Raw genomic sequence first — 24,012 nt, 5'->3', positions numbered from 1 at the left:
CAGCAAAAGCACATGAATGATCTTGTCCCCCATTTTCCAATATACCCACCCCTTTCCTTTCCGCATAGTTCTGCCAGCCAAGTTTCTTTGGTCTCTGCTGATCTCCACACATGTGCGGGAGACATTTTGGGACTAACAACTACCTTTAAAAAATGACTTCTGCTTGGTTATAAACCCTGCCTAGTCCAGATGAATTTCTGTTCACGTGTATTCTGTTCACTTTCCTTCATAGGCAAAACTATTGTCACAAAATTCCTTTTTATTGCATTTGGACATGTGCTCCTCAGACACTGAGGCAAACACAACAGGCTTCTGATTTTGCAGAAGGACTATGCCAAGGCCAGTTTCACAGGCATCACACTATTCCACCAGTGGTGGAATCTCCATCCATGTTGTAATATTTCAAAACTAGGTGATTTGTTAACTTTGAGCTGTTGGAGTGCTGAATCACACTCAGAAGAGCCACCTCCAAGAAGCACCTGAATCTGATGCCCAGTGGAATTCTTGACTTCTTCCTTGTGGGGGCAAGGTCCTCATAGCAGACCATCACATGCTTTTCAACATTGTTTAAAATTTTCAGTTATGTCCTTTGGGTGAAAGAGACCACGAAGAGCAGAAATATAGGGGAAAGACTCACTTTTGTCAGTAACCCAATCAGTAATATGAAGATATTATTGGCAGAGATGATATATATATAAAGATCCAGGACATATGTAAGAAGCACAGAGATTTAAAGGGTGAGTATGCCTGTTTTCATACATGGGGTTGTCTTAAAATTAATGTTGCCCTGGAAACCTCTGAACCTGGAATGTGCAATGAAACAGTGGAACTTCTCAGTTCACGAGGGAGCCCCCCCCCACCATGTGTTCGGCTTCTCTCTGGGCTTCCTAGACTTAATGGTGACCATGACCACTATCATTTTTCCATGTTAATTCCAGTCTGACCAGTAGGAAAATGGAGGACACTTGATTGCTAGCTATCAAGAGTCTACCTTACAAATGAAAGGTTTAGCTCATTTCAATTTCACTTTCTGAGAAGGAACAGAAGAGGTGGATGTGCTAGGTAACCTTCTCTGTGCTTCTTGCAGAGTGTGGGGGGCTCTGCCACCCCAGCTGCAATTGTGCAAATTGTAGACCTGGGAAACAAAAGGTCAAAAGGCATGCAGGCAGGGATTAAGACTGAGGATTCCAATCAGAGCTGTCCCCGGCAGGAAATGAGGACTAAGATGGAGGCACAAGTGGGCTGACTGTGATAGATACGGGTAGTGTGGTGGCCAGGAATTTGTTGTTGGGGTTTGCAGAGGGATTTTGTATCTCTAGTGCTTTCTGTGCATTTCCACTCATGTTTCTAATCTATGGTTTTGGGAATGGTAGAGGTGGCATGCAAGAAAATACCCCAGGAAGTGGTGGCAGGTAGAGAGTTTAGTCCTTTCCAGCACTGGCCTTAGGAAGATGCCTTAGGTAAATGTGTGTCATCTACCTATGCTCGCCTTGGCTGTGGTGTCATAGAAAGTCCCAGGATTCACCTTCTCTCCTTTCCCATATAGTTTTATCAATGGGATACTGTCCCACCTGTGTTTAACTTGCTATACATTCCTTGATGCAATGACTTAACTGACCTGATATCCTCCATGGTGCCATCCAACACAAACCTGTGATTCAGCTTATTTAAAACATTCTAGTTCTGTCATCCCAAGGCATAAATCAGGAAAACATCAAATCATTTGTTAGCATCATTCACCTGACCTTCTGCAACCCCACCCTCCCCCTTGTTCTACTCCTTCTGCTAGGATAGCCATTTTCAACCTTTGTCATCTCACGGCACACTGACAAGGCACTAAAACTGTCAAGGCGCACTATCAGGTTTTTGACAATTGACAAGGCACACCAAACTGCCAGTGGGGGGGGGCTCACATCCCCCATTGGCACTACTAATAAATGACCTTCCCCCAAATTCCTGTGGCAACCTCTCACGGCACACCAATGTGCCACGGCACAGTGTTTGGAAATGACTGTGCTAGGAGAAGCCTGCATGTAAGCGGTGTGAGGGGAAGAGTAATGTTTGGATACTCATCCGTACGTCTGGGAAGCATTAACCATACAAAGGTCATCAGGACCTTTGTTGTTATGAGTACAGGATGCAGAATGTTCATCAAAGACATGGTATGGACTTGAGTTGAACACTTTAAATTCAACAACATCTGTAGCATGACAAGCATAAGAACATAAGAAGAGCCCTGCTGGATCAGATCAAGGGCCCCTCAAGTCCAGCTTCCTGTATTTCACAGTGACCCACCAGATGCCTTTGGGAGCACACAAGACAATAAGATAGACTACCTCTCAAATCTGGATGGTGTAAAGAAAAAAAATCACTAATACCAAGCAAGTCATTCAAACTGTAACTTATGTACAGACATAAGCATAAAGATAATTTCACTCAATTATTATTATTATTATTATTATTATTATTATTATTATTATTATTATTATTATTATTATTATTATTAACAGTATTTATATACCACTTTTCAACGGAAAGTTCACAAAGCAGTTACAGAGAAAAATCAAATAACTAATGGCTCCCTGTCCCAAAAGAGCTAACAATCTTATATATATATAAGATTTCAATCGGGCAGAAAAAATTATTCATGTCCTTTATTCTCCCACTAAAAAAATAAAATTAAATTAACGGCTCAATCATAATTAGTGCCTTTAAAGTTCCTTAACCTGAGTTTCAACTTGCAGGACAGGTTCATAAAAAAGATTCACTTCAGACTGAATTTTTTGGAAGAACTGGGGACACAACTGAGAATGAGCTTCCTTAGGGCTGTTTTGAGTTCTGTGTTTCTCATGCTATAGATCAGGGGGTTCGTTATTGGAGGGACCATGCAATATAATATGGAAGTGAAAAGATCAAATGCTGATGGGGAGCTGGAAATGGGCTTCAGGTAGGCAAAAGTGCCACTTACCAAAAAGAGGGAGATGACTATAAGATGAGGCAAGCAAGTGGAAAAGGCTTTCTGCTTCCCCTTGCTGGATGGGATCCTTAAAACAGCTTTGATGATCCGGACATAAGAAAACACAACTACAGAAAAATAAATAAAACACAGACCAGCACCACATGTCATGACCCAAATTACAGCGAGATATAACCCAGAGCAGGAGTCTTTGAGAAGCTGTGGGATTTCGCAGAAGAACTGATAGATGACATTGGAGCAGAACTCCAGTGTGAATGTACTTCCAGTATACAAAATGGAATAGAGAAGACCACCAGTCCATGCACTGGTTGCCAACTGGATGCAGGTTTTCTTGTTCATCAGAGTCTCATAATGCAAGGGATTGCAGATGGCAACATAGCGGTCATACGCCATGACGCCAAGAAGGTAGAAGTGGGATAGCATGAAGAACACAAGGAGGAACACTTGGCTGACACATCCAGAGTAGGAGATGACTTGGGTGTTCATCAAGGAATTTGCCACTGACTTGGGGACTGTGACCGATATTGAGCCAATGTCCTGGAATGAGAGATTGGCCAGAAAGAAGTACATGGGGGTATGGAGATGAGGGCTGTAGATGATGACGGTGATGATGAGAAGGTTTTCCATGACAGCCGCCAAGTAAACAACTAGAAAAATGATGCTGTGAAATATCTGTAACTCCTGAATATCGGAAAATCCATGGAGAAGAAATTCAGTCACTCTTGAATTGTTGGCCATTGTGGTATTTAGCTTTTGGTTTGTTGTCTCTGAAAAGAAGGATGTCTCTCTGCCTCTGCTTCATGGACTGCACCAGTCTGAGAGATGAAAGGACAGTCTCTGATCATCATTGTCTGTACAGGCAGTGGTGGAACAGAAGCTCTATCAATGAGATTATTTATCTGTTTCTTTCTCTTGTGCCTTTTGAGGATTAGCCTCAAAGGACTCAGCTCTCTTACTGGAGTTATAATGTAATGCACTATCCAATGAAAATATGGGGTCCCCATAACTATGGATCCCATATCTGCAGATTCACTTATCTTGCCTCTGCATGCACCTCCCACATGGAACCCCTCTGAAGCTTCGCCTCGACTCCAGAGGGTCATCTGAGCCCAGCAGAGGCTGTGCACAGCTGCCCACAGCCTCTGTCAGGCTCAGAGTCATTTCTGGTTTTAAAAAAAACAAAACAAAAAACAGAAGGACGGTTGGGAGGAAGGTGTTTGCCCTTATCTACAGTTTCGTATAACTGTGGGGGTTTCTGGAACGGAACCCTCATAGAAACGGGGGCAGTTTGTGGGCAGCACGTGGAAGGAGAAAGGAATGACAGGGAAGAGGAAGGCAGGGGCCAAGCAGAAGGTTAGAGGGGGGAGATCTCAGCAGCAAAAGCACATGAATGATCTTGTCCCCCATTTTCCAATACACCCACCCCTTTCCTTTCCGCATAGTTCTGCCAGCCAAGTTTCTTTGGTCTCATTGAATAGATCAATAGCTATTTAGATTCTGTCTTTATTGGCCCATTTCTAAATACCACTGTAGAATTATAAATCGTGCATTGCAGTTTCCCACTTGGGGATGGTGGTGTACACTTCTGAAGCTCCAGACACCATACTGGTGCAGGTAAAGTGGCAGCCCCAGTCACCATACTGGTGCAGGTAAAGTGGCAGCCCCAGTTACCATACTGGTGCAGATAAGGTGGTAGCTCCAGACACCATACTGGTGCAGATAAGGTGGTAGCTCCAGACACCATACTGGTGCAGGTAAGGTGGCAGCTCTAGACACCATACTGGTGCAGGTAAGGTGGCAGTGGGGGTTGTTTGTAGATGGTCTAGGGGTGGTTAAATGCAGGGGGCAGGAAGATGTGTATCTTGGTGACAGCAGTGCATGCAGAGATCCTATCTCTGTTTTCCTGCCCAACATGCCCCCTGCCTCTCTTTGAGCTTATGTCAGCAAAAGAGCAGGTGTAGATTGAAGGAAACCCAAGTGGTGAACACCCAGACCTGAAGAGTCCCAAGTCCTAGTGGCCTAGAGAGCTACGTTAAAAAAATGTTTACTTGTCTTTCCCAGGTCACCTTGTTGCCCCCCCCCCCCATCTTAGGATGCAGTGCATGTTCCTGCAGCAAGGCTGCATTGTGTAGGAAGGTGGAAGATAGGATTGGGCTCTATTATGCTTTTCACCTTGTGAGATATTTTAATAATGAACGCAATTGCACATGAACATATAATATCTTGAGGCAGTCATACGGGGGCCCCATATCCCTGGATCCTCTATCTGCAGTCTCATGTATGCACAGATCGGGGATTCCCAGCCCCCACCAAACTCCCTCCTCCTCACCTCCGGAGGGTCTTCTGAACTCAGCAGGGGCCGTGAGCATCTGCCCACCGCCTCCATCAGGCTCAGAATGACTGTTGGAAAAAAAGTCACTTCCAGTTTTTCAGCAAAACTGGAAGTGACATTTTTCTGCCTTTATAAGGCATTATGAGGGCCAGGGAAAGTCTGCAGGGTGACGGAAGGTTTCCCTCCTATCCATGAACTCACATTTCCGCGGGGGGTTCTGGAACAGAATTTACACGAATACGGGGCCACACCTGTATATCTTATAGCTCAAGCCTCATGAAATTCCTGTGAGGTGATGCATTTGTACCATCATGGGCTACGCTGTATTCCTCAGAGGAATTTTGACTTCTGAAGATCTCCTCAGGTAAGGGGACATTTGGTCCCTTGTTCCTGGGTAACCTTAAGCTAAGCACTGGCAAAGGACCGCATTGCTCCATGAAGGTGGATCAGGCTTGGATTAGGGGCATGGCCTGCTCCTGAAATCTTGTGTCTCCTTTTCCTACCTCCTCAACCATTGTTATGCACAAAGAACCACTGATGTCAGTGAACAAGAGAGCAAGTGGGGAGGAGAAGAGCAGAAAAAAAACTTCTCAGACTGTTCCTATTAGCAGTTCTCAAACTGTGGGTTGCAACCCACCGGTGGGCTATGACCCAATTTTTGGTGGGTCACAAACTGATAAGCTGGTAGCCGACAGGAAAAATGTATTGAGCCCTATGGAAGCCAAAATGGAATATCATGTATATGTTTACTCATGTGTAGGTGAATTTGCCTTTTTCCACTTTGAAAGGCAGGCTGAAAGGAATGTGATGTCACTAGAATTCCGGTGGCACGTGTATTAGCACGCCACCGGCGTTTACCCTGCCCGCCCACGAGACACAGGAAGGGCCAGCCTTGCAGCCGATTGGCTGGGGGCTAATTGGTCTGGGGCCACGTGCAGGCTGCTCAGAGAAGCCCGCGCAGTCGGGACCAGGCAGCGGTCAGGGAAGGACCTCTTGCACGCTGCTCCCCGACTCAGGCCGCATTGCTGGGGCCTCGAGCCCAGCAGACTTGGCTGCGGGAGCCCGCCTGCCCTCTCGACTTACCTGAGGGTAGCGAGCGGTTGCTGGTGGTGTCACCTGGGTTGGGCTTCTTGGCTGGGTTGCGGTGGGCTGCCTTGCAGGGGCGGCGGTCCAGCTGCGCCCCTCTTTGGCCGCGTGTGTGCGGCTGGTGTGCCCACGCCTCCAGTGGGCTTGGTGTGCCTCGGGGCTGGTGCTTGGCTGCTCGCTTGGCTGCTCTCCTCCAGGCTGCTGGCTGCGCTCAGGTAGAGCGCTCAGCGGGAGCCGCTGAGCGCCCGACCCCCCCACCTCCCCAGGGTAGTTTGGGTGGCCAGCGCTTGGACGCCTGGCGGCTCTGCACGGGTCCGTGTTTGAGCCTGCTGGTCGTTTGGGGTGCGTGTGTGAAACGGGTTGCCTGCTTGGTGTGCAGGCGCCCCGTGGGAGCGCTGTTTGGGCGCGTGCCTGGCTGCAGCTGGTGCCTGCCGCCCTTGGGGTTGCTCTGCCTCCTGCCCGGCTGCTTGTTGAGCCTGCCCGCAGAGGCACCAGGAGCTTTTCTCAGCACCTTCCTCCGTGTGTTTGGGGCTTTCAGGGCTTTGTCAGCCTCCTCCCCAGCACATAGTGAGGAAGGGCAATTTGCCAGGAGTTTGCCTCCTTTGTTTGCCTATAAGGCCTAGTGGCTGAGTGGTGTTTTACGCTCAACATTGAGTGAAGCTAAGCAGAGTTAGCTGTGGTTCAGAATTGGATGGGAGACCGTAAGTCTGTTTTGCTGTGTCATTTGCATGCTAGTTTAAAAAAAAAAAAAAAAAAAGGGGGGGGAGGAAAGAAAATAAGAAGTTGATTGGATAAATAAATAAAGAGGTGAGATTAAAATAATAATATTAATAAAGATAATAAATAATTAAAAAAAAACAGCAAACAAACAAACAAAAAACAAATTCCGTAATTAAGGAAGTTGTCGTTAAAATATAAATTAATAACAAAACAAAACAAAACAAAACAACAACAACAACAACAAAATAAAATTAATGATTGTTAAATAATAAGAAGGTCATGATAAATAAGACTTCAATCTTGTCTACACTTTCCTGGGAGTAAGCCCCATTGACTATATTGGGATTTACTTCTGAGTAGACATGCATAGGACTGGGCTCTCAGAAATAATATATATATTTCTCTAATAGAAGTATATTGGAGGGGTGAGAGGTGGCTGTCAGTTGCCACCACTCCCCCCCCCCCAGGTTTTTTGTTGAGACGTCTGTATGCCCAATGAGGAATAAGAAATCAGGGGGGAAGGCCCCCCCCAGCTTGCACTGATTTCTTCCTCAGAGGAGGAGGATGATACAGCTGAGCTGTGGGCTCTGGTTGCACAGGTAGAAGCTTTTAAGAAGGAGAGTGCAATGTGCAAACGCTGGTTTGGGTGATGGTCAATGCATCAGGTGCTTCCCTCCCCAGGGAGGTCTACCAGGAAGGACGTGGGGCAAACCTAACGCAAATCCTCTCTTCCAGAGTAACCATTGGAGGAGCTTAAGGAGTGACAGGCTCCAGCCAGACCTCCGGTTGTGCAAGCACAGTGGGACCCTGATGAGCAGCAGTAGCCTCAGGTGGCATCTTCCCAGGTTGCTGGGTAGGGACAGTTCAGGTTCTTATCTGTGGGCACTCCATCATTTTCTGGGCACAGAAGAGATTAACCGCTTTGGACAAGCTCATTGAGCGACAGGCTCCGGGACCTCCAGTTGTTCAGGTACAGGCATCGGATCTTGATGGTCTCTGGTGTCCCTTACAGCCTAACTCCTTATGCTGATGTCCTGTATGGGGTTTTCTCTCAGGGAGCCACAGAAGGGTCAGGTGAGCATCCACGAGTGGCCTAGTGGGATGTGGCCCTGCCTTTGGGTGGTCAACTCGCCTTGGCAGTTAAAGGAAAATTTAGCAGGGCGAGTTTGTTAATGTGTTTAGTTTATTGTGTGAGCAACCTGAGCCAGCCTTGAAGGTGGGTGACCCAGTGCCTGTCCCCCAAGTGGGGTGAAGGCAGAAAAATTGATAAAAATTGGAATAATTGGTTGACCTGATATATTATTTTGCTGCAGTAGTTATTCAAATGTAGGCAGCACGGGCAGCTGCACTTTAAGTACCTGGATATTATCCCCTCGACTGGCAGGTTTCAGAGCAGGATTGTGGGTTCAATTTATCTGGCCGGCCCGGTCCAATTTAGGCGATTGATCCTTAGTGGGCATTTGCTCTGGGTGCAGCCAGGCCAGTGGCAGGGTTGTTAGGAATGTGATGCGTTCACCCCCCGCTCCTGCTGTGAGTTTAACTCCATGGGGCGGTGCGGCAGGGCAGGTTGCACCCTTGCACATGTCAGTGGGCAGTACAACGGCCAGCACTTGGTGTCCGTGTGCCCCAAGTTGGCAGGATTTAGGAGGAGTCCCAGGCTCCGAGCTGGGCAGGCCAAAAGTGGGGGTGGTCAGCCCCCTCAAGCTGGGAAAGTGGCCCACCCTGATTAGAGTAGAGGTGTTGGGTGTATTTTGTAGGGGTATCCTAAGTTTTCGGACGCTCAATCATTAGTTGAAGGTAGTGACAAGGGATTTCAGATTCCTGCGGCCCCTCCCTCTAGGTCTACCTGGGCCAGGAATCTCCTGTCAGTAAAGGGTATGGAAGGAACAGTTTAAGCTAAGATAGATAAGGAATAGGGAACCGGCCATCTGGCGGGCCCCTTTAAGTCTCCTCCGTTTCCCAATGTTTAGGTGTTCCCATTACGTGTAGTTCCAAGAAGGTCCCTGGACCTTCCATCTCATTCACCATCTGTCCTATCCTTATGGGGGTTCAGTTAGTGATAGGATCCCTGCACACCTTAGTTCATTATGATATATTCTTTGGACCAAGCTATCAGGGTAGTATGTGGCTGTGGCCTTGACGCCCTTATGGCCAAGGCGGATATTGTGTCTACAATCAGACTCTTGCCCGTCCACCCTGATGATTTTTGTTTGCTTGGTTTTCAGTTTAATGGTTCCTTATATCTGGATAAAGCGCTACCAATGGGATACGCAATTTCCTGTGCCCTTTCGAGAAATCTGCCTCCCTTTTGGAGTGGTTAGTGGTGAGCAGAGCACGATTCGCCTCAATGGTCTATTATTTTGAGGGCCCCGCAACTACCCTTACGTTTTGGTATTGAATTAGACACTGTCCAGCGGTGCAGTAGGCCGCCTGGCAACAGGTTGGTTAGGCTGCAGCAGCTAATACGTGCTGGCCTCCAGGCTCCGAAATTGTCCTAGAGACATTTGCAGGTTCTCGTGGGACATCTGAATTTTGCCTGCAGGGTAGTTGCCCCCAGCCAGGCCTTTTTTCAGGAGGCTGCATGCCTGCGTGGCAGGTATTAGAGGCCTCACCATCGCCTGCGGATCACCCAGGACATGAAGGCAGATTGGGTAATCTGGTTACAGTTTTGGAGTTTTATAATGGTGTATCCTTTTGGCAGCAGGAGTGTTTACTTGGGGCGGGGCTGCAGGTTCACTCTGATGTTGAGGGTGGTTTTGGATTTGGAGTTATTTTAGAGAGAGATGGTGTTCTGCCCCTTGGCCGGATACAGGGGTTTCAGAAGGGGTTACTGTAGGCATGATTTTTTAGGGCTGTCCCCTCCTTGCGGTGGCAGTTCAATTATGGGCAGAGGAATTTGCCAACTCCACCGTGCGTTTCTGGTGCGACATCCAAGCTGTGGTTTTTGTCGTTAACCAGCAGACGTCCCGGTCCCCACGGGTGATGGGACTGGTGAGGGTGTTTGTTTTGCATTGCCTTAAGATTAACACCTTGTTTTTCATTAGGCACATCCAGGGTCTTGATAACGGCATAGCCGACACCCTATCTTGTTTTTTAGGTGGAGCATTTCCGGCAGCTGGCTCCAGGGGTGCGGCGGGATCCTGACCCGATGCCCCTTTCGCTTAGGACCCTTGGCTATGCAGAGCGCAGCATGTAATTTTGTCTGCGCTTGCGCCGTCTACCTTCACAGCTATCAAAGGGAGGCAAGGGAATTTGAGGCCTTTTGGGCAACCCTGGCTGTACCCCAAGTCTGGCCTATTCCGCCAGAACACCTGATGCGGTTCTTTTATACCTGCAGGGCATTAACGTATTGTGTGGGTCTTTATCAGTGTACTTGGCGACATTGGCGTTCTGTGCCAAGGCCTCAAGTTTTGCTGATGCTGGTCTTGTTTGGCTGCACGTCCTGTGGTTTGGGTTGCCTTGTTCTGTCATGTTGATGCCTCACCTGTTATGTTTTTCCAGTTTAGGGTCCTTTTTCGCAGGGCAGTGGCAGACCTTGGGTTTCGGGCGGAAGATTACGGCCTGCACTCTTTCAGGACTGGGGCTGCAGCGGCTGCAGCTGATATCGGCCTCCCAGCCCGGGGCATTCAGAGGATTGGCCGTTGGCGCTCCTGCGCATTTTCGTATTACGTCAGAGAGCCTGACAAGCGCTGAGCGGGATTCGCTCGGCTATTCCCCCTCGCCCTGGTGGTAGGGGCGAGGGGTGATGCAGATACCACAGAAATTTCCAGGCGCGGCCTGTGACAGCGGTTGGGCGCTCTTTATACTGGCATTGCCAGGCGTTATAGTGGCACTGCCACAAGTTCCTGTATTGCATGCTATATTTCCGGGCTTGTCCCGTGACAGCGGTTGGGCGCTCTTTATACTGGCATTGCCAGAAGTTTATTGTGGCACTGCCACATGTTCCTGTTTTGCATGCTATATTTCCGGGCTCGTCCCGTGACAGCGGTTGGGCGCTCACTTGCACTGGCTTTGCCAGGTGCTATATGGTTAAGTGATGCATGTTTCTGGAATTGTGATTCCTGTTTTCCTGTCCACAGGTTCCTGGGCGGGAGCAGTTCGGGTCATTATCTTCAGCCACTCCATCGTTTTCTGGGCAAGGAAGAGGGCGGCATCCAGTAGCTTTGGCATGCAGTTGCAGCTTGGTTCCTTGGCTACTGTGCATTGGGTTGCACGGCGGGGAATGCTGTGGGATCAGCTTCTTCCTGCTTTTTATGAGTTTGTGCATGCCCATGCCCAGCCTCACATCGTCGTTATACATTTGGGAGAGAACGACCTGGGCCAGAGGATGACTCTGTCCTTGAGGCTTCAGGCCTACAGCGATATTCTCCACATTAATCAGCATTTTGCAGGAAGGTCATCTTATGGTCTGACCTCTTGCCTCACAGTGTTTGGCGTTATGCCTCTGATGTTAAAAAGATTGAACTGGCTAGGAAGAAGGTAAATTCGTATGTGAGGCGGGCGGTACCCCTTTATGGAGTCGGTGTCATTTATCACCCAGGCATCAGCTATGATGCGCCCCAGTTGTTCAGAAGCGATGGAGTACACCTTTCGGTGTTGGGCAATTATACTTTTCTTCTTGAATTGCAACTGGGCCTGCGGAAATTTGTTTCCGTGTGGGGCGGTGGGGCCAAGCGCTAGGCTGACCCCCCGGGTGGCAGGTGTCGTGCGGGTTTTGGGTAGGTAAGGTCATATCGGTGTACACCGCAGGGTGGCAAGGGCCGGGTGGACTCCACGCTTGGTCATGCTGGCATTCCCGGCTGGGTGGCGCAGGCTGGATGAACCTTGGCCTGGTGGTAAAGGCACACCGCGGGTTCGCTCGGGTGGCCTGAGCTAGCCTGCCACCCTGCCCCTTCGGGGTGACAATGAAGGGGGCGGCAGGCTTGTACTGACGCTGCCCTGAGTCTGGTGTGGTCGCCCAAATCACTATAGGGGGAAGTAGACGGGCAGCTCCGTTTCCCCCATGTAGAACCCGCATGACTTATTTGTTAGGCCCTGTTGCAATCTGAAGTATATTTAAATAGTTAATAAAGTGGCCCTTTGTACCATATACCCTTGCCTGTGTCTTTATTGGGGGGTGCTGGGTAATGGTTTTGTTCTGATAAACGCAGGCACAAAAAACTCTGGAGAAGGAAGTCCTGCTTTCCCCCCCCCCCCAACCGACATGAAAAGTGTTTTGAGCCCTATGGAAAGTGACATTGAGCCACAAATGTGTGTTTACTTATGAGTAGGAAAACATGCCTGGCTTCTTAATGAAGGGCAGGTAGAATGCAAAGCTACCAGGATGTTTCCAACCCAATGAATGTGAAGTTCAACAAATGGTCCAGAAGATCGTCCCCCACCATAGTAACAATGCTAAAAACAGGGGCTTAAGCAGTTAGTAAATTGAACCTTTTTTAATTTTCCAAAGGTGGGTGGGTCTCAATAGTGTATCATTTTAAAAAGTGGGTAATGGTGCTAAAAGGTTTGGGAACCACTGTTCTAGTGGAATTTTCCACCCTCACTCTGGAAAGGCAAATTCCCATCTTCAAAACTTGGTGAGGTTGGTGATGGTAAGTGGATTTATGTCAGCCAGGAAAAGTTTGAGCTAGACTCTTTTACTTCACTTTGAACACTGCCTCTGAATCTTAAGTATTGAATCTGAACTTCTTTGTTTTTTCCTCTCATCCCATTAAACAAAAAATCCCTCATGTTTTGGTTAAATCCAATCTGCCTTCAGTGTGTTTGTGATTGTAAGAAGTGTTGGTTAAAAAGGGAGATAAGTCAAGCAGGGGTATTAGTCAAGCCACTCTGCCCCCTTCTCCTTCACGGGGAACTCAGTGTGCAGGCTCCTGATGTACAGACAGACCCATGGCTTAAGGTGAGTGTGATCACAAGACAATAAGATAGATTATCTCTCAAACCTGAATAATGTAAAGAAAAAAATCACTAATACCAAGCAAGTGATTCAAACTGTAACTTATGTACAGAAATAAGCATAAAGATCATTTCACTCAAATGTTTACGTGTACATATAGGTACACATTATTATTATTATTATTATTATTATTATTATTATTATTATTATTATTATTATTATTATTATTTAATTATATTATTATATTATTATAATTATATAATAATAATAATAATAATAATAATAATAATAATAACAACAACAACAGTATTTATATACCACTTTTCAACAGAAATTTCACAAAGCGGTTACAGAGAAAAATCAAATAACTAATTGCTCCCTGTCCCAAAAGGGCTCACAATCTTATATATATATATATATATATATATATATATATATATATATATATATATATATATAACACGTCATTTACTATTAAACTGCTATAAACAGAAGTGCTACATTCCAAGTCAAGTAAAACTATTTTTAGTCCCTCTGTTTTCAATCGGGCAGAAAAATTATTCATGTCCATTACTCTCCCACTAAAAATAAATAAATAAATAACGGCCCAATCATAACTAGTGCCTTTCAAGTTCCTTAACCTGAGTTTCAACTTGCAGGACAGGTTCCTAAAAAAGATTCACTACAGACTGAATTTTTTGGAAGAACTGGGGACAAAGCTGAGAATGAGCTTCCTTAGGGCTGTTTTGAGTTCTGTGTTTCTCATGCTATAGATCAGGGGGTTCATTACTGGAGGGACCATGCAATATAATATGGAAGTGAAAAGATCAAATGCCGATGGGGAGCTGGAAATGGGCTTTAGGTAGGCAAAAGTACCACTTACCAAAAAGAGGGAGATGACCAGAAGATGTGGCAAGGAAGTGGAGAAGGCTTTCTGCTTCCCCTTGCTGGATGGGATCCTTAAAACCACTTTGATGATCTGAACATAAGAAAATACCACTACTGCAAAATACATAAAACCCAAACAAGCACCGAAGATCAAGACCCAAATTTCAGTGAGATATGAGCCAGAGCAAGAGATTTTGAGTAGTTGTGGGATTTCGCAGAAGAACTGATAGATGACATTGGAGCAGAACTCCATGGTGAAGGCATTTCTAGTACATGGTATAGAATAAGCAAGACCAGCAGTCCATGCACCGGTTGCCAACTGGATGCAGGTTTTCTTGTTCATCAGAATCTCATAATGCAAGGGATTGCAGATGGCAACATAGCGGTCATACGCCATGACGCCAAGAAGGTAGAAGTGGGATATCATGAAGAACACAAGGAAAAACACTTGGCTGACACATCCAGAGTAGGAAATGACCTGGGTGTTCATCAAGGAATTTGCCACTGACTTGGGGACTGTGACCGATATTGAGCCAATGTCCTGGAATGAGAGATTGGCCAGAAAGAAGTACATGGGGGTATGGAGATGAGGGCTGTAGATGATGACGGTGATGATGAGAAGGTTTTCCATGACAGCCACCAAGTAGACAATTAGAAAAATGATGCTTTGGAATATATGTATCTCCTGGATATCAGAAAATCCGTGGAGAATGAATTCAGTCACTCTTGAATTGTTGGCCATTGTGGTTTTAGCTTTTGGTTTGGTGTCTCTGAAAAGAAGGATATCTCTCTGCCTCTGCTTCCTGGACTGCCCCAGTCTGAGAGATGAACTGACATTCTTTGAATATCACTCTCCGTACAGGCAGTGGTGGCAAAGAATCTGTAACAATGGCTTTATAAATCTGTGTTTCTTTTTGTGTGTGTGTCTTGAGAGGATTAGCCTCAAAGGACTCTGCTGTACTGCTATAGCTATGGTGTAATATATGATACAATGGAAGGTATGATAGAGCTGCTGGTGGAAATTATAAGTAAAAAAAGTTTAATTGTTCAATCCTATCCAACTATCCAGTACTAATACTTCTGCGCCAGTGGGGTATGTCATACATCCTGTGCGGCGGGGGGGGGGGATGGACAACAATGGTGGAGGCCTCCTCCTCAAGGTTTGTTCTCTTACATTGGGGCAGCATTGTGGCTGGGAAGTTATATAGGATCACACCACATGTAAACCAAAGTCACCCATACTTATGTTCCTTATTTGTAATTTTCAGTACCGTACATATGCTATGCAAAATGAAAAATCCATTCTTTTAGACAGCCAGGAGAGGCTGTCCTCTCTAGCCTGTGGCTAACAGATTTTGAGCCCAATTCTATCATCCCACCTCCCAGCTGATGCAGTTGTAGCAGATTCTTTCAGCAGAGCTTGAAGAGTATTGTGCCTGAAATAGCAGTGGCATTCCCAGGGGGGGCACAGTGCTAAGGTTTTCAGGGTACCTCAATGTACCTTATAAATGGCCCCTCCCCCTCACTGTTGGAGCCATTCCAGGTGGTGAGACCAACGCTGAGGAGAAACCCTCGTGTTGCTCTCGCCCCCAAAATGGCTCCAATGGTGAGGAAGATGGGCAGCTTACACGGCACGTTGAGGTACCTTAAGAACTTAAGAGCTGTGCCCCCCTCTGGTATACCACTGTGAAATAGCATTATAATACTCCTCTATATTTTTCTATAATTTCTTGCGGCTTTATTGTGTACTGACGTTTGTGTAAAATGCTTTGGTCATCTCATGAAAAGTGGTGCATACATCTTGGAACAGAATATATATTCAGATAAAATATTTATATGAGCTCTGGAACACAGGAAAATGGGGCTACAGTGTCAGATGTTTGCCTGAAGTTTTCAAGCTGAGTAAAGAGATATTAACAAACTACATTACTGCAGACAACTCAGGGCCCAATTCTAACCACTTTCCAGCACCAGTGGAGTCAGAATGCAGCCCAGAGGTAAGGGAATTAATGTTCCCTAACATTGAGGAGGCCTCTGTGACTGTCTCCCCACCAGAGGATGCAGCACACACCCCATTGGCATGGCTGCACCGGCCCTGGAAAATTGGATTGGATTGGGCTGCCTGTCATCATATAGCCACAGGTTTCATTTTCCATTCTTCATTCATGGGCGTTTACTACATATCGCTTGTGATAGCTCAGGATCTGTGAGTAGAATGAAATGGATTGGATTGACATCTATGGCAGCCCCAGCTGATTCCTAAAGTAGGCCCACAGTCTCCATTCCATAGACATTACTGTAAAAATACATCCAATATTTGTATTTATTTCTTTTAAAGACTTATATACCACCTTTGTTTTTACACAGGATTCAAAGAGATTTACACAGGCAGATGAATTCTAAACCACCGTTTTAAAATGGGGTTTTCACAATATTGTTCTGTGAGAGGAACTCAAAGTACCCTCAGTTTACCAGATGTATCCCTTCATGGTGTGCTCATCTCTTCTGGCTGCATGCCTTCGAGCTTCCATGTGAAACTGCAAATTACATCCAGGCAGGTTCTCATCTATCCTTGCAAGCTGACCTCTCCCGCTCTCCCGCTCTCTCACTATAGTAGCTCATCAACCACTCTTTCCTCTCACAATGGGTGATAGCAGCTTGTCAGCTTGGCTTCCAGTCTCCCCTCCAGAGGCATGACCTGAGCTGTTCCTGCTTAGTTCTTAAGGCAGTGAGACAGTTCAACCACCAGACCACACCTCCTTCCCAATAGGACTTATACAGCACAATGCATGTTGACTTGGAAGAAAGTTCCACTACATCATATCCAAAGAAAGTGAATCCACACTTAGTGCTGTTGAAATCAACAGAAACAATTTATTGCTGGCAAACTTAAATCCTTTCAATTTAAAAGGGACTCAAGAATCACTTTATTTGCATACAACCCATTGTGTCCAGTGGAACATACCCTTTGGTTAGTGTATTTGGGATTATAACCATAAATTCATATATTCTTTCTCCTTATTAGCATCTCTCTATTGTTCAGTGTAGGCTTTAGCAAAATAATGTAGCATTTAGGGAAAAATATACAAACCAGTAACCCAGCACCGGAGGCCAAGATCGAGAAGATCTCCACAGCCACCAAATACTTTCCTTTGGTGCTCAGATAGGCTGGAACAAAGGACAACCAAACACTGCAAAAGACCAGCATGCTGAAGGTGATAAACTTGGCTTCGTTGAAACTATCTGGCAACTTCCTGGCTAGGAAGGCTACAGTCAAGCTTATGAATGACAGAGTTCCCATGTAGCCTAAGACAATGCAAAACATGGTTATAGACCCTTCATTGCATTTTAGTATAATCTCTGCAACCAATGAGTGTATGTCAACTTCTGGGAATGGTGGAGAGGTTGCCAGCCACACAATACAAATGCCCATTTGAATCAGAGAGCAAGAAAGGACTATGGAGTTGGTCAGTCTTTTGCCCACCCAGTTTCTCATGCTGGACCCTGGCTTGGTGGCCATGAAAGCCAGAACCACAGTGATCGTTTTAGCCAACACACAGGAAATAGCCACGGAGAAGATTATCCCAAAAGCAGCCTGTCGGAGAAAGCAGGTCAGCTTCCTTGGTCGGCCAAGAAAGAGCAAAAAGCAGAGGAAGCAGAGCAAAAGCGAGACAAGGAGAGTGTAGGTGATACCACGGTTATTGGCTTTGACTATAGGGGTATCTTTGTGCTTGATAAACGTTCCTAGCACCAAAGCAGTGATCAGAAACAAAGAGACAGCAACTGAAGCTAAACCTATCCCTAGTTGGTCTTCATAAGAAAGAAAGATTATAACTTTGGGGATGCAGCCATCTCTGTTCTCATTTGGATATTGATCATCGAAGCACCTGAAACAGTCATCCATATCTGGGGGAGGGGGAGACAAAGAAGAAATGCTTATTCATGATTGAATTGGGGCCAGTTCTACACCCCCCCATAGGAATTGATGCTCATAGTGATTTCTACCTCCTGATTGGAGTTGACTGTGTGAAAAGACATTTTAATATCCTCTAACTTCTGATGCTGCTCATTCTTAATGCTATTGCTGTCGAATTTGACTTTTCAGGGTGGGGTTTCATTTTTTTTCTTTTTTAGTAAAATGCTCTTTCAGTGTATTTTTTTTTAAATACATATTTCACTTCTCCGGATTGCCTTGAGCAGGTACAGGAGAATGACTAAGCTTCCTTTATGCAAATTATAAATAAGTGCCATTAATAATTATTATTATTGATAATAATACAGTTATTCATTATTAATTAATATGATATAGTAATACCAGAAGAAAAAGAACTGGAAAAAAAAATACAAAGTTTTTCAAATATAAATAGAAAGGTTGTGGTAGAAGAAGAAGGTGATCCCAGTGGTGATTGGCACTCTTGGTGCATTTCCAAAACACCCTGAACAGCACCTTAACAGTACAGGGGCCACAGAAATTCCCACCCACCAACTACAAAAAGCAGCTTTACTAGGAAAAGCTCACATTTTGCAACGGTTTCTGCAACATGAAATGTGATAAAAGTCAGGCATCTCAGGTCCTTGGGAAGGACCTGATGTCTGGAAAAAACAAACCAGTTGACAACACTCATCTGACAGCCCTATCTTTAGATGATGCTGCCAGCAGTGCAGCAGCACCAAAGCAGCTACTGCTTGGCAGGGAGGGAGGGAGGTGGGAGGGAGTGGGACCAGCAGATCTCAGCTCCACTGGATCCTGAGCCCCATGTCGGGCTGCAAGACCCGACACTGTACACCTTGATTCTGTGGCAGGGCTGCTTCCCTTACCTGGGGAAGGGGGACAAATGTCCCCTTCCCCCAAGGAGACGCCGAGGGCTGCCCAGCACACACTGGATCCCACAGTAGCCATTTTGGCGCCCCAGTAGCTTTGCGTGCTGGGCATCTCAGGATTGTGCTGTGAGCTAGTGCAGAAATATGGTCAAAATTCCTCGAATCCCTCTACTGGATTACAGGGAAGACTACATTAACAAGTGCTTACAAAGGTGTCATAGAAAGGTGTTACTGGAATTAGCGAGTGCCGCATGCAAGAAGCATTGCTCTACTGTATCACTAACCATTCTGGTTTGAAATCTTCCCTTCCGGACATGGAGAACAATCATAGCAGCAAAATTTCTCCCCTTCTTTCTTTTTCTTCTGATAGCCACGAAAGCAGGGGTTACTGCAAGAGGAAGTAGGCAGCACCTAGCAGCAACACAAGAGTAGAATGGAAACTAAAATCTTAAGACCAGTCATCAGCTGGTCTACAAAGAAACAAGTAAGCAGCATACATTGAATAATCAAACTATGCAGGTGGAACCACGGATTTGACTCACCACTAATACTGGAGTCCCCCTTTCAAAGCCTTGTAACAAGAGGGGAAAAGCACCAAAATCCAATATCCTACCTTTGCGCTGTTAAAATGCACTGGTTGCAAGCTTGTCAGGGTTAAACATAGCTTTAAAGACCCACTTCCAGATTTCTTGCTCATCCATTGCCATGCCAGAATGCACTGGTATAGATGCTATACATTCAGCCACTAGATGGGGTAAATAATGGAATCCAATAGAATAATTTCATTCCATTAGATTCCATTATTCACCCCATCTAGCGGCTGAATGCAGTATAGTGTCTATACCAGTGCATTCTGGCATGGCAATGGATGAGCAAGAAACTTGGAAGTGGGTCTTTAAAGCTATTTTTACACTGATTTAGTATCCACTGATTTTTTTAATTCACTGGAGTTCTGGAATGGAACACCAGTGGATAACGAGGCATGACTTGTATACATTTTGCATGTAAAAAGTCTGCTAGCACATTGCTTAGTATGACAATTGCAATGTTTGCCATCTGTTCCCAGTAAAGAAAAATTTGAGACTGGGGGTGAGAACTTAACTATTCAACCAAGCCCTATAAAAACAAGAATGCCCAACCTGTTGCCAAAAGTAACTGGACAAAAACTGTAGCAGCTTTAAAAAATATTGATTGAGGCATGCATGCCACACTTGTATAGAAAATAAAATCTTGTTCTAAATCATGATCTTTCTAAAGCTATAATTTAGAAATTATAATCTTGTTTCTAACTGTTGCAAGGAATAAAGATATTGAGTGCCTTTATGGTATAACTTTATTGCTTTAATGTGATGGGGAGCTGATCTTATTAAAAAGACTAATGATCATCTGGTAATGGGGTCAGGTTATAAAGTTAATAAGAGGACAATCTTATGCTTGTCTATTCAGAAGTCCCATTGTCTTCAATGGAGATATCTCTCAGAAAGTTGTACAGGAAAGACTGTGGACTATATTTCCGCTCCCAAATCACACATCAAAAGGATAGAGTAACCTATGAATACCCCAGAATCCACACCTGGTTAAAATTTTTGTGCCACACAATTAGTTCATCATTAATGGTGAATTCTTCGCCTGTAAGAATCTGATGTTCAATCTGCCCAATTTTCACTCTAACGAATGTGTTATTCGGGAACACTACCATGTTGATTATATCAAATGCTGCTCCTATTTCTCCATTGTCATTAAAGGATACTGTTTCTCCAGCTGAATTATTAAACAAAATGCTTTGAAGAAACGGATGGAGCTACTTGAAAAAAAGTGGAGAGAAAACAAAGGTATAATAAGATCTGTTGGTTGTTAGTGCAGGTATTTCAAAAACAACACAAGAACATAGAGCAATGGTTCCCAAACTTTTTAGTACGAGTACCTACTTTTTAAAACAGCACCCACCTAAGTTTACCAGACTTTAAAAACAGGAGATCTAGAAAGAAATGTTATTTGTTTATTTAGAAGTAATGAAAGACCCATAAAGAAAGACCCATTAAAATTTATCTAACTATATGAGGCTTGAGGCAATTAGATACTGATCTTTCCATCACCCTTTAGCAACCCACCAAAAATCAGGTTGCGACTCTCCAGTGGGTCCTGACCCACAGTTTGGGAACCACTGGCATAAACATAAAAAATAATAATAATTTAACATCAACAGTGCCAGCATGATAAAAGAATGAAAACAGATACAGTTCCAGATCAAAGATGATCTAAAAGGTTACCTGAAAAGACTTGGGCAAATAAAAAAGTAATCACTTAGCATGAGGAAGACAGCCCAGTGCCAAATGAGCATTCTTGGGAGAAAATATTGGGGGGGGGGGGGGTTACAACAAACAAAACCCTTCATGGAGTTGTCTTGGAGTGTTTATACCAAAGTATGCAAGCACTTTTTCCTCTGCCAATTATTTATTTATTTACATTTATAGCCCATTTTTCATCACTCTTGATCCCAAGTCAGCTAAAAAAATGTAATTAAAAATAGTACTGAAAAATAATACAAACATCAAAATTTTAAAAAGACACTGAAAACAAGTCATGATTCAGCTGCAACAGGTATCAGCATTGCTTATCTTTTGTAGTTCAAATGCCTGATTAAATGAAAGGATCTTCAATATACTCTTTAAAGGTAAGTAGTCCCCCCCCCATACCTTCAAGGGCAAGGAGTTCCATATCTGACCCACAAAGAAGGTCCTTTTATTGAGTTTCATACAGACTTCACCCGAACATCTAGGTAGTTTACCATAGTAGAAAACTGAATATGAAAAGTGTTCCTTTTTCAGGTTCAAAGTAGAAGAAGAAATGGGAACATTGTGTACATAATAAAATGGTTTGGTTTGCAACCTTCAGTCTCGAAAGACTATGGTATAAGCCTACAGCACCCGGTATTCCCATGCGGTCTCCCATCCAAGTACTAACCAGGCCTGAACCTGCTTAGCTTCCGTGATCAGACAAAATCAGGCATGTGCAGGGTAACAGTTGCTGTAGCATTCCACCCAATGATGTCACTAGGGTTTCCGTTACCCAGTGTGGGAGGCTAGTGCTTCACCCCCATGAAGGAATTCCTCCCATGCAGTGGGTGGGGCAACTCCCCAGGCGGTGGAAGTAGTGATGTACCATTGCCCAGCCCCAGTGGTTTTTGGGCTTTAACGTTTGATAAAACAGTGATATTTCAACGCAGCTTGCTTCATTGTATTCTAATGAAATTATACATCAAATAATATATAACATGATGGTATCGTTCGAAAATACCAAAATTTCTTAAATGTCGACCAGTAATCGTGTCCGTAGTCATGTCACCACCCCCGGGCACATCACCCGGTGTGGCCTGCACACCTCTAGCGATGCCACTGATTCCACCGGTTACTCATGTTTAAATTATAAATTCCATACAATTACTAAAATATAAACCTGGGGGAGGGGGGAAGGCATATCAAACAGTTACAAAAATATGGAGTAGAGAAAAGGAGGAAAAATAAACTTCAATATGAATTCAAATTTAATCATTTGATACTTCATGCTTCATGTTTTCATTTTGCGAGTGTGCATGTGTGTATTCCAATAGTCAATGAACAAATATCAACTATCCAGGCAGTTTCACTTTGATTTGTACACCTACAGTAACTGTCTACTTCAGGGCTGCCAAACTTGTTTCATACAGTGGGCCAAATTTATGACGCCTGCTGAGGACTGAAAGTGATGTGATGTCATTAGGCAGGAAGTGATGTAATTAAACTGGTCATAACCAGCACTTTTTTTTCTCGTTTAGGAACCCATTAACTGCAAGTGACAGAAGAGAAAATATGCAAATCTTGAACATATTTCATGACATAGCAGAGCCCAATTATCGTGCAAGCTGCCCTTTCAGCAGTAACACCTCAGCAGCTGAAAGCCCAAGGGCCAGATAAAAAGCTTCTGCAAGCCTCATCCATCCCGGGCCTTATGTTTGACACTCCAGGTCTACTTAATTTAGTAATCAATTAATTAATTAATTTAATGTGATTTTGCATATCCAAATTCCAGTCACATTGCTTTCCTCCATGCATTCATTGTGAGCACATCTTGCTATTTCCATTTTTATAATTATCATTATCATTGCCGTAATTTATTGTGGAGAAAGTTGGATATTGTCTCACCTTGCATTAAGCTGATCAGGGAAACAAAGCCATTTCAATGCGGAGACATTACCTGCCAAGGCCAGAGAGCCTGATGTCTTTTACCTTTCTCCATCACTCTGTGACTGGATCTGGATGAAGACATTGTGCGCAAAGCATGTGCCACAGCATAGACCGCATTATAGATACTGTAACTGTGGCCCGTCATGTCCATTTCAAACAAAGGACCAGGAAGGCTTTCCAGCCGTTCTTCCCCAGTACATGTTCCATTGACCTTGATCGGTTCTTGAAGATTTACAAAGGAACAGTCAAAGGCTTGCTCCCAGAAATCCCTGAGAAACTCAAATCCCTGTTTCCAGGAAGGCGTCAACGTGCAAAGAAATTGCTTGAACCTTGGAAGCGGACGTGAGTGTACGGCGAAGGAAATGGTCCCTTGGAAAGCCTGCAGATTGGTTTTCCTCTGAATGCTTGCTAACGCAAAATCAATCCGGGCTGTCAAAATCCACACATTATTCAATGGTGTGTTGTCATTTACATAATCTGTTATAAGAATCAACCAGAGGAGAGCCATAGTTTCACCATAGATGAGAAATGCCCTGGCTTTCTTATCTGTAACACGTAGGTAAATTTTTTCAGCCATATTGCGCATCTCATCCCCAGTACGCCAAAAAGCTTCCTTTAGGAGTCTCGCTGTGAAGGCTGAACAGATTCCGTTTCGGGAAAGCAGAGGCTCTATCACCTGCAAGAAGTGTTCCCCACTGTCATCATCAACCACAATCAGCCCAATCCAAGTCCATCTAAAATGTTGGAGCAACCGGATAATCCCCACATACTGCTGGGATTCGTTGGGGACCATGTGATATAAGAGAGGGGGCTGCTTTGTGCTATCCTCTTCCAGGGCAAAAGAGCAATATGTGAGCTAAAAAGAAAAAGCGGACCATTGTTTTAGAGTGCACTGTATAAAGAATATGCAGGGAGATAAATTTCAGACTAGAATTTGCAAATCGAGTGTGGGCTAAATTCACTTATTCTTCTGGCTGTAGTCTTGCAGTGAGTGGGAATATGTCACAATTTCTGGGAACCAGTCATGAGAAAGTTCCTAGCTGCTTCTCTCCCTTCTGTCTGTCTTGTT

The 24,012-nt window shown here is 44.8% G+C and overlaps 3 protein-coding genes across 3 annotated transcripts; all 3 read right to left on the bottom strand.

Annotated features, from left to right (window-relative positions):
* Positions 1-2,764: 2,764 nt before the first annotated feature.
* On the bottom strand, positions 2,765-3,721 carry LOC136652878 (olfactory receptor 14A16-like). The gene has a single exon (XM_066629805.1). It carries the CDS (start codon positions 3,713-3,715, stop codon positions 2,765-2,767), a length of 951 nt encoding a protein of 316 aa, XP_066485902.1. The 5' UTR covers positions 3,716-3,721.
* A 9,972-nt stretch (positions 3,722-13,693) lies between these two features.
* LOC136652877 (olfactory receptor 14A16-like) lies at positions 13,694-14,641 on the bottom strand. The gene has a single exon (XM_066629804.1). It carries the CDS (start codon positions 14,639-14,641, stop codon positions 13,694-13,696), a length of 948 nt encoding a protein of 315 aa, XP_066485901.1.
* Positions 14,642-16,900: 2,259 nt separating this feature from the next.
* On the bottom strand, positions 16,901-23,736 carry LOC136652874 (vomeronasal type-2 receptor 26-like). The gene is made up of 4 exons (XM_066629802.1): positions 22,954-23,736; positions 20,294-20,521; positions 19,005-19,131; positions 16,901-17,805 (listed from the first exon to the last, which is right to left on the bottom strand). The coding sequence occupies exons 1-4, from the start codon at positions 23,734-23,736 to the stop codon at positions 16,901-16,903; spliced, it is 2,043 nt and encodes a 680-aa protein (XP_066485899.1).
* Positions 23,737-24,012: the final 276 nt, after the last annotated feature.

This window comes from Tiliqua scincoides, chromosome 5 (genome assembly GCF_035046505.1).
Source record: "Tiliqua scincoides isolate rTilSci1 chromosome 5, rTilSci1.hap2, whole genome shotgun sequence".
Taxonomy (NCBI): domain Eukaryota; kingdom Metazoa; phylum Chordata; class Lepidosauria; order Squamata; family Scincidae; genus Tiliqua; species Tiliqua scincoides.
The sequence above is the reverse complement of the archived record's forward strand: the minus strand, read 5'-3'. Positions and strand labels throughout refer to the sequence as shown.

Bases quoted from the DNA above. Each gene is read 5' to 3' on its own strand.
- LOC136652878 (XM_066629805.1), bottom strand. From the start codon at position 3,715: ATGGCCAACAATTCAAGAGTGACTGAATTTCTTCTCCATGGATTTTCC.
- LOC136652877 (XM_066629804.1), bottom strand. From the start codon at position 14,641: ATGGCCAACAATTCAAGAGTGACTGAATTCATTCTCCACGGATTTTCT.
- LOC136652874 (XM_066629802.1), bottom strand. From the start codon at position 23,736: ATGGTCCCCAACGAATCCCAGCAGTATGTGGGGATTATCCGGTTGCTC. The intron at 19,132-20,293 runs GTGTGGATTCTG...TGTTGCTGCTAG, and splicing joins GGCACAAAAATTTTAACCAG to GTGCTGCCTACTTCCTCTTG. The intron at 17,806-19,004 runs GTTAGTGATACA...CCCCTCCCCCAG, and splicing joins GAAGATTTCAAACCAGAATG to ATATGGATGACTGTTTCAGG.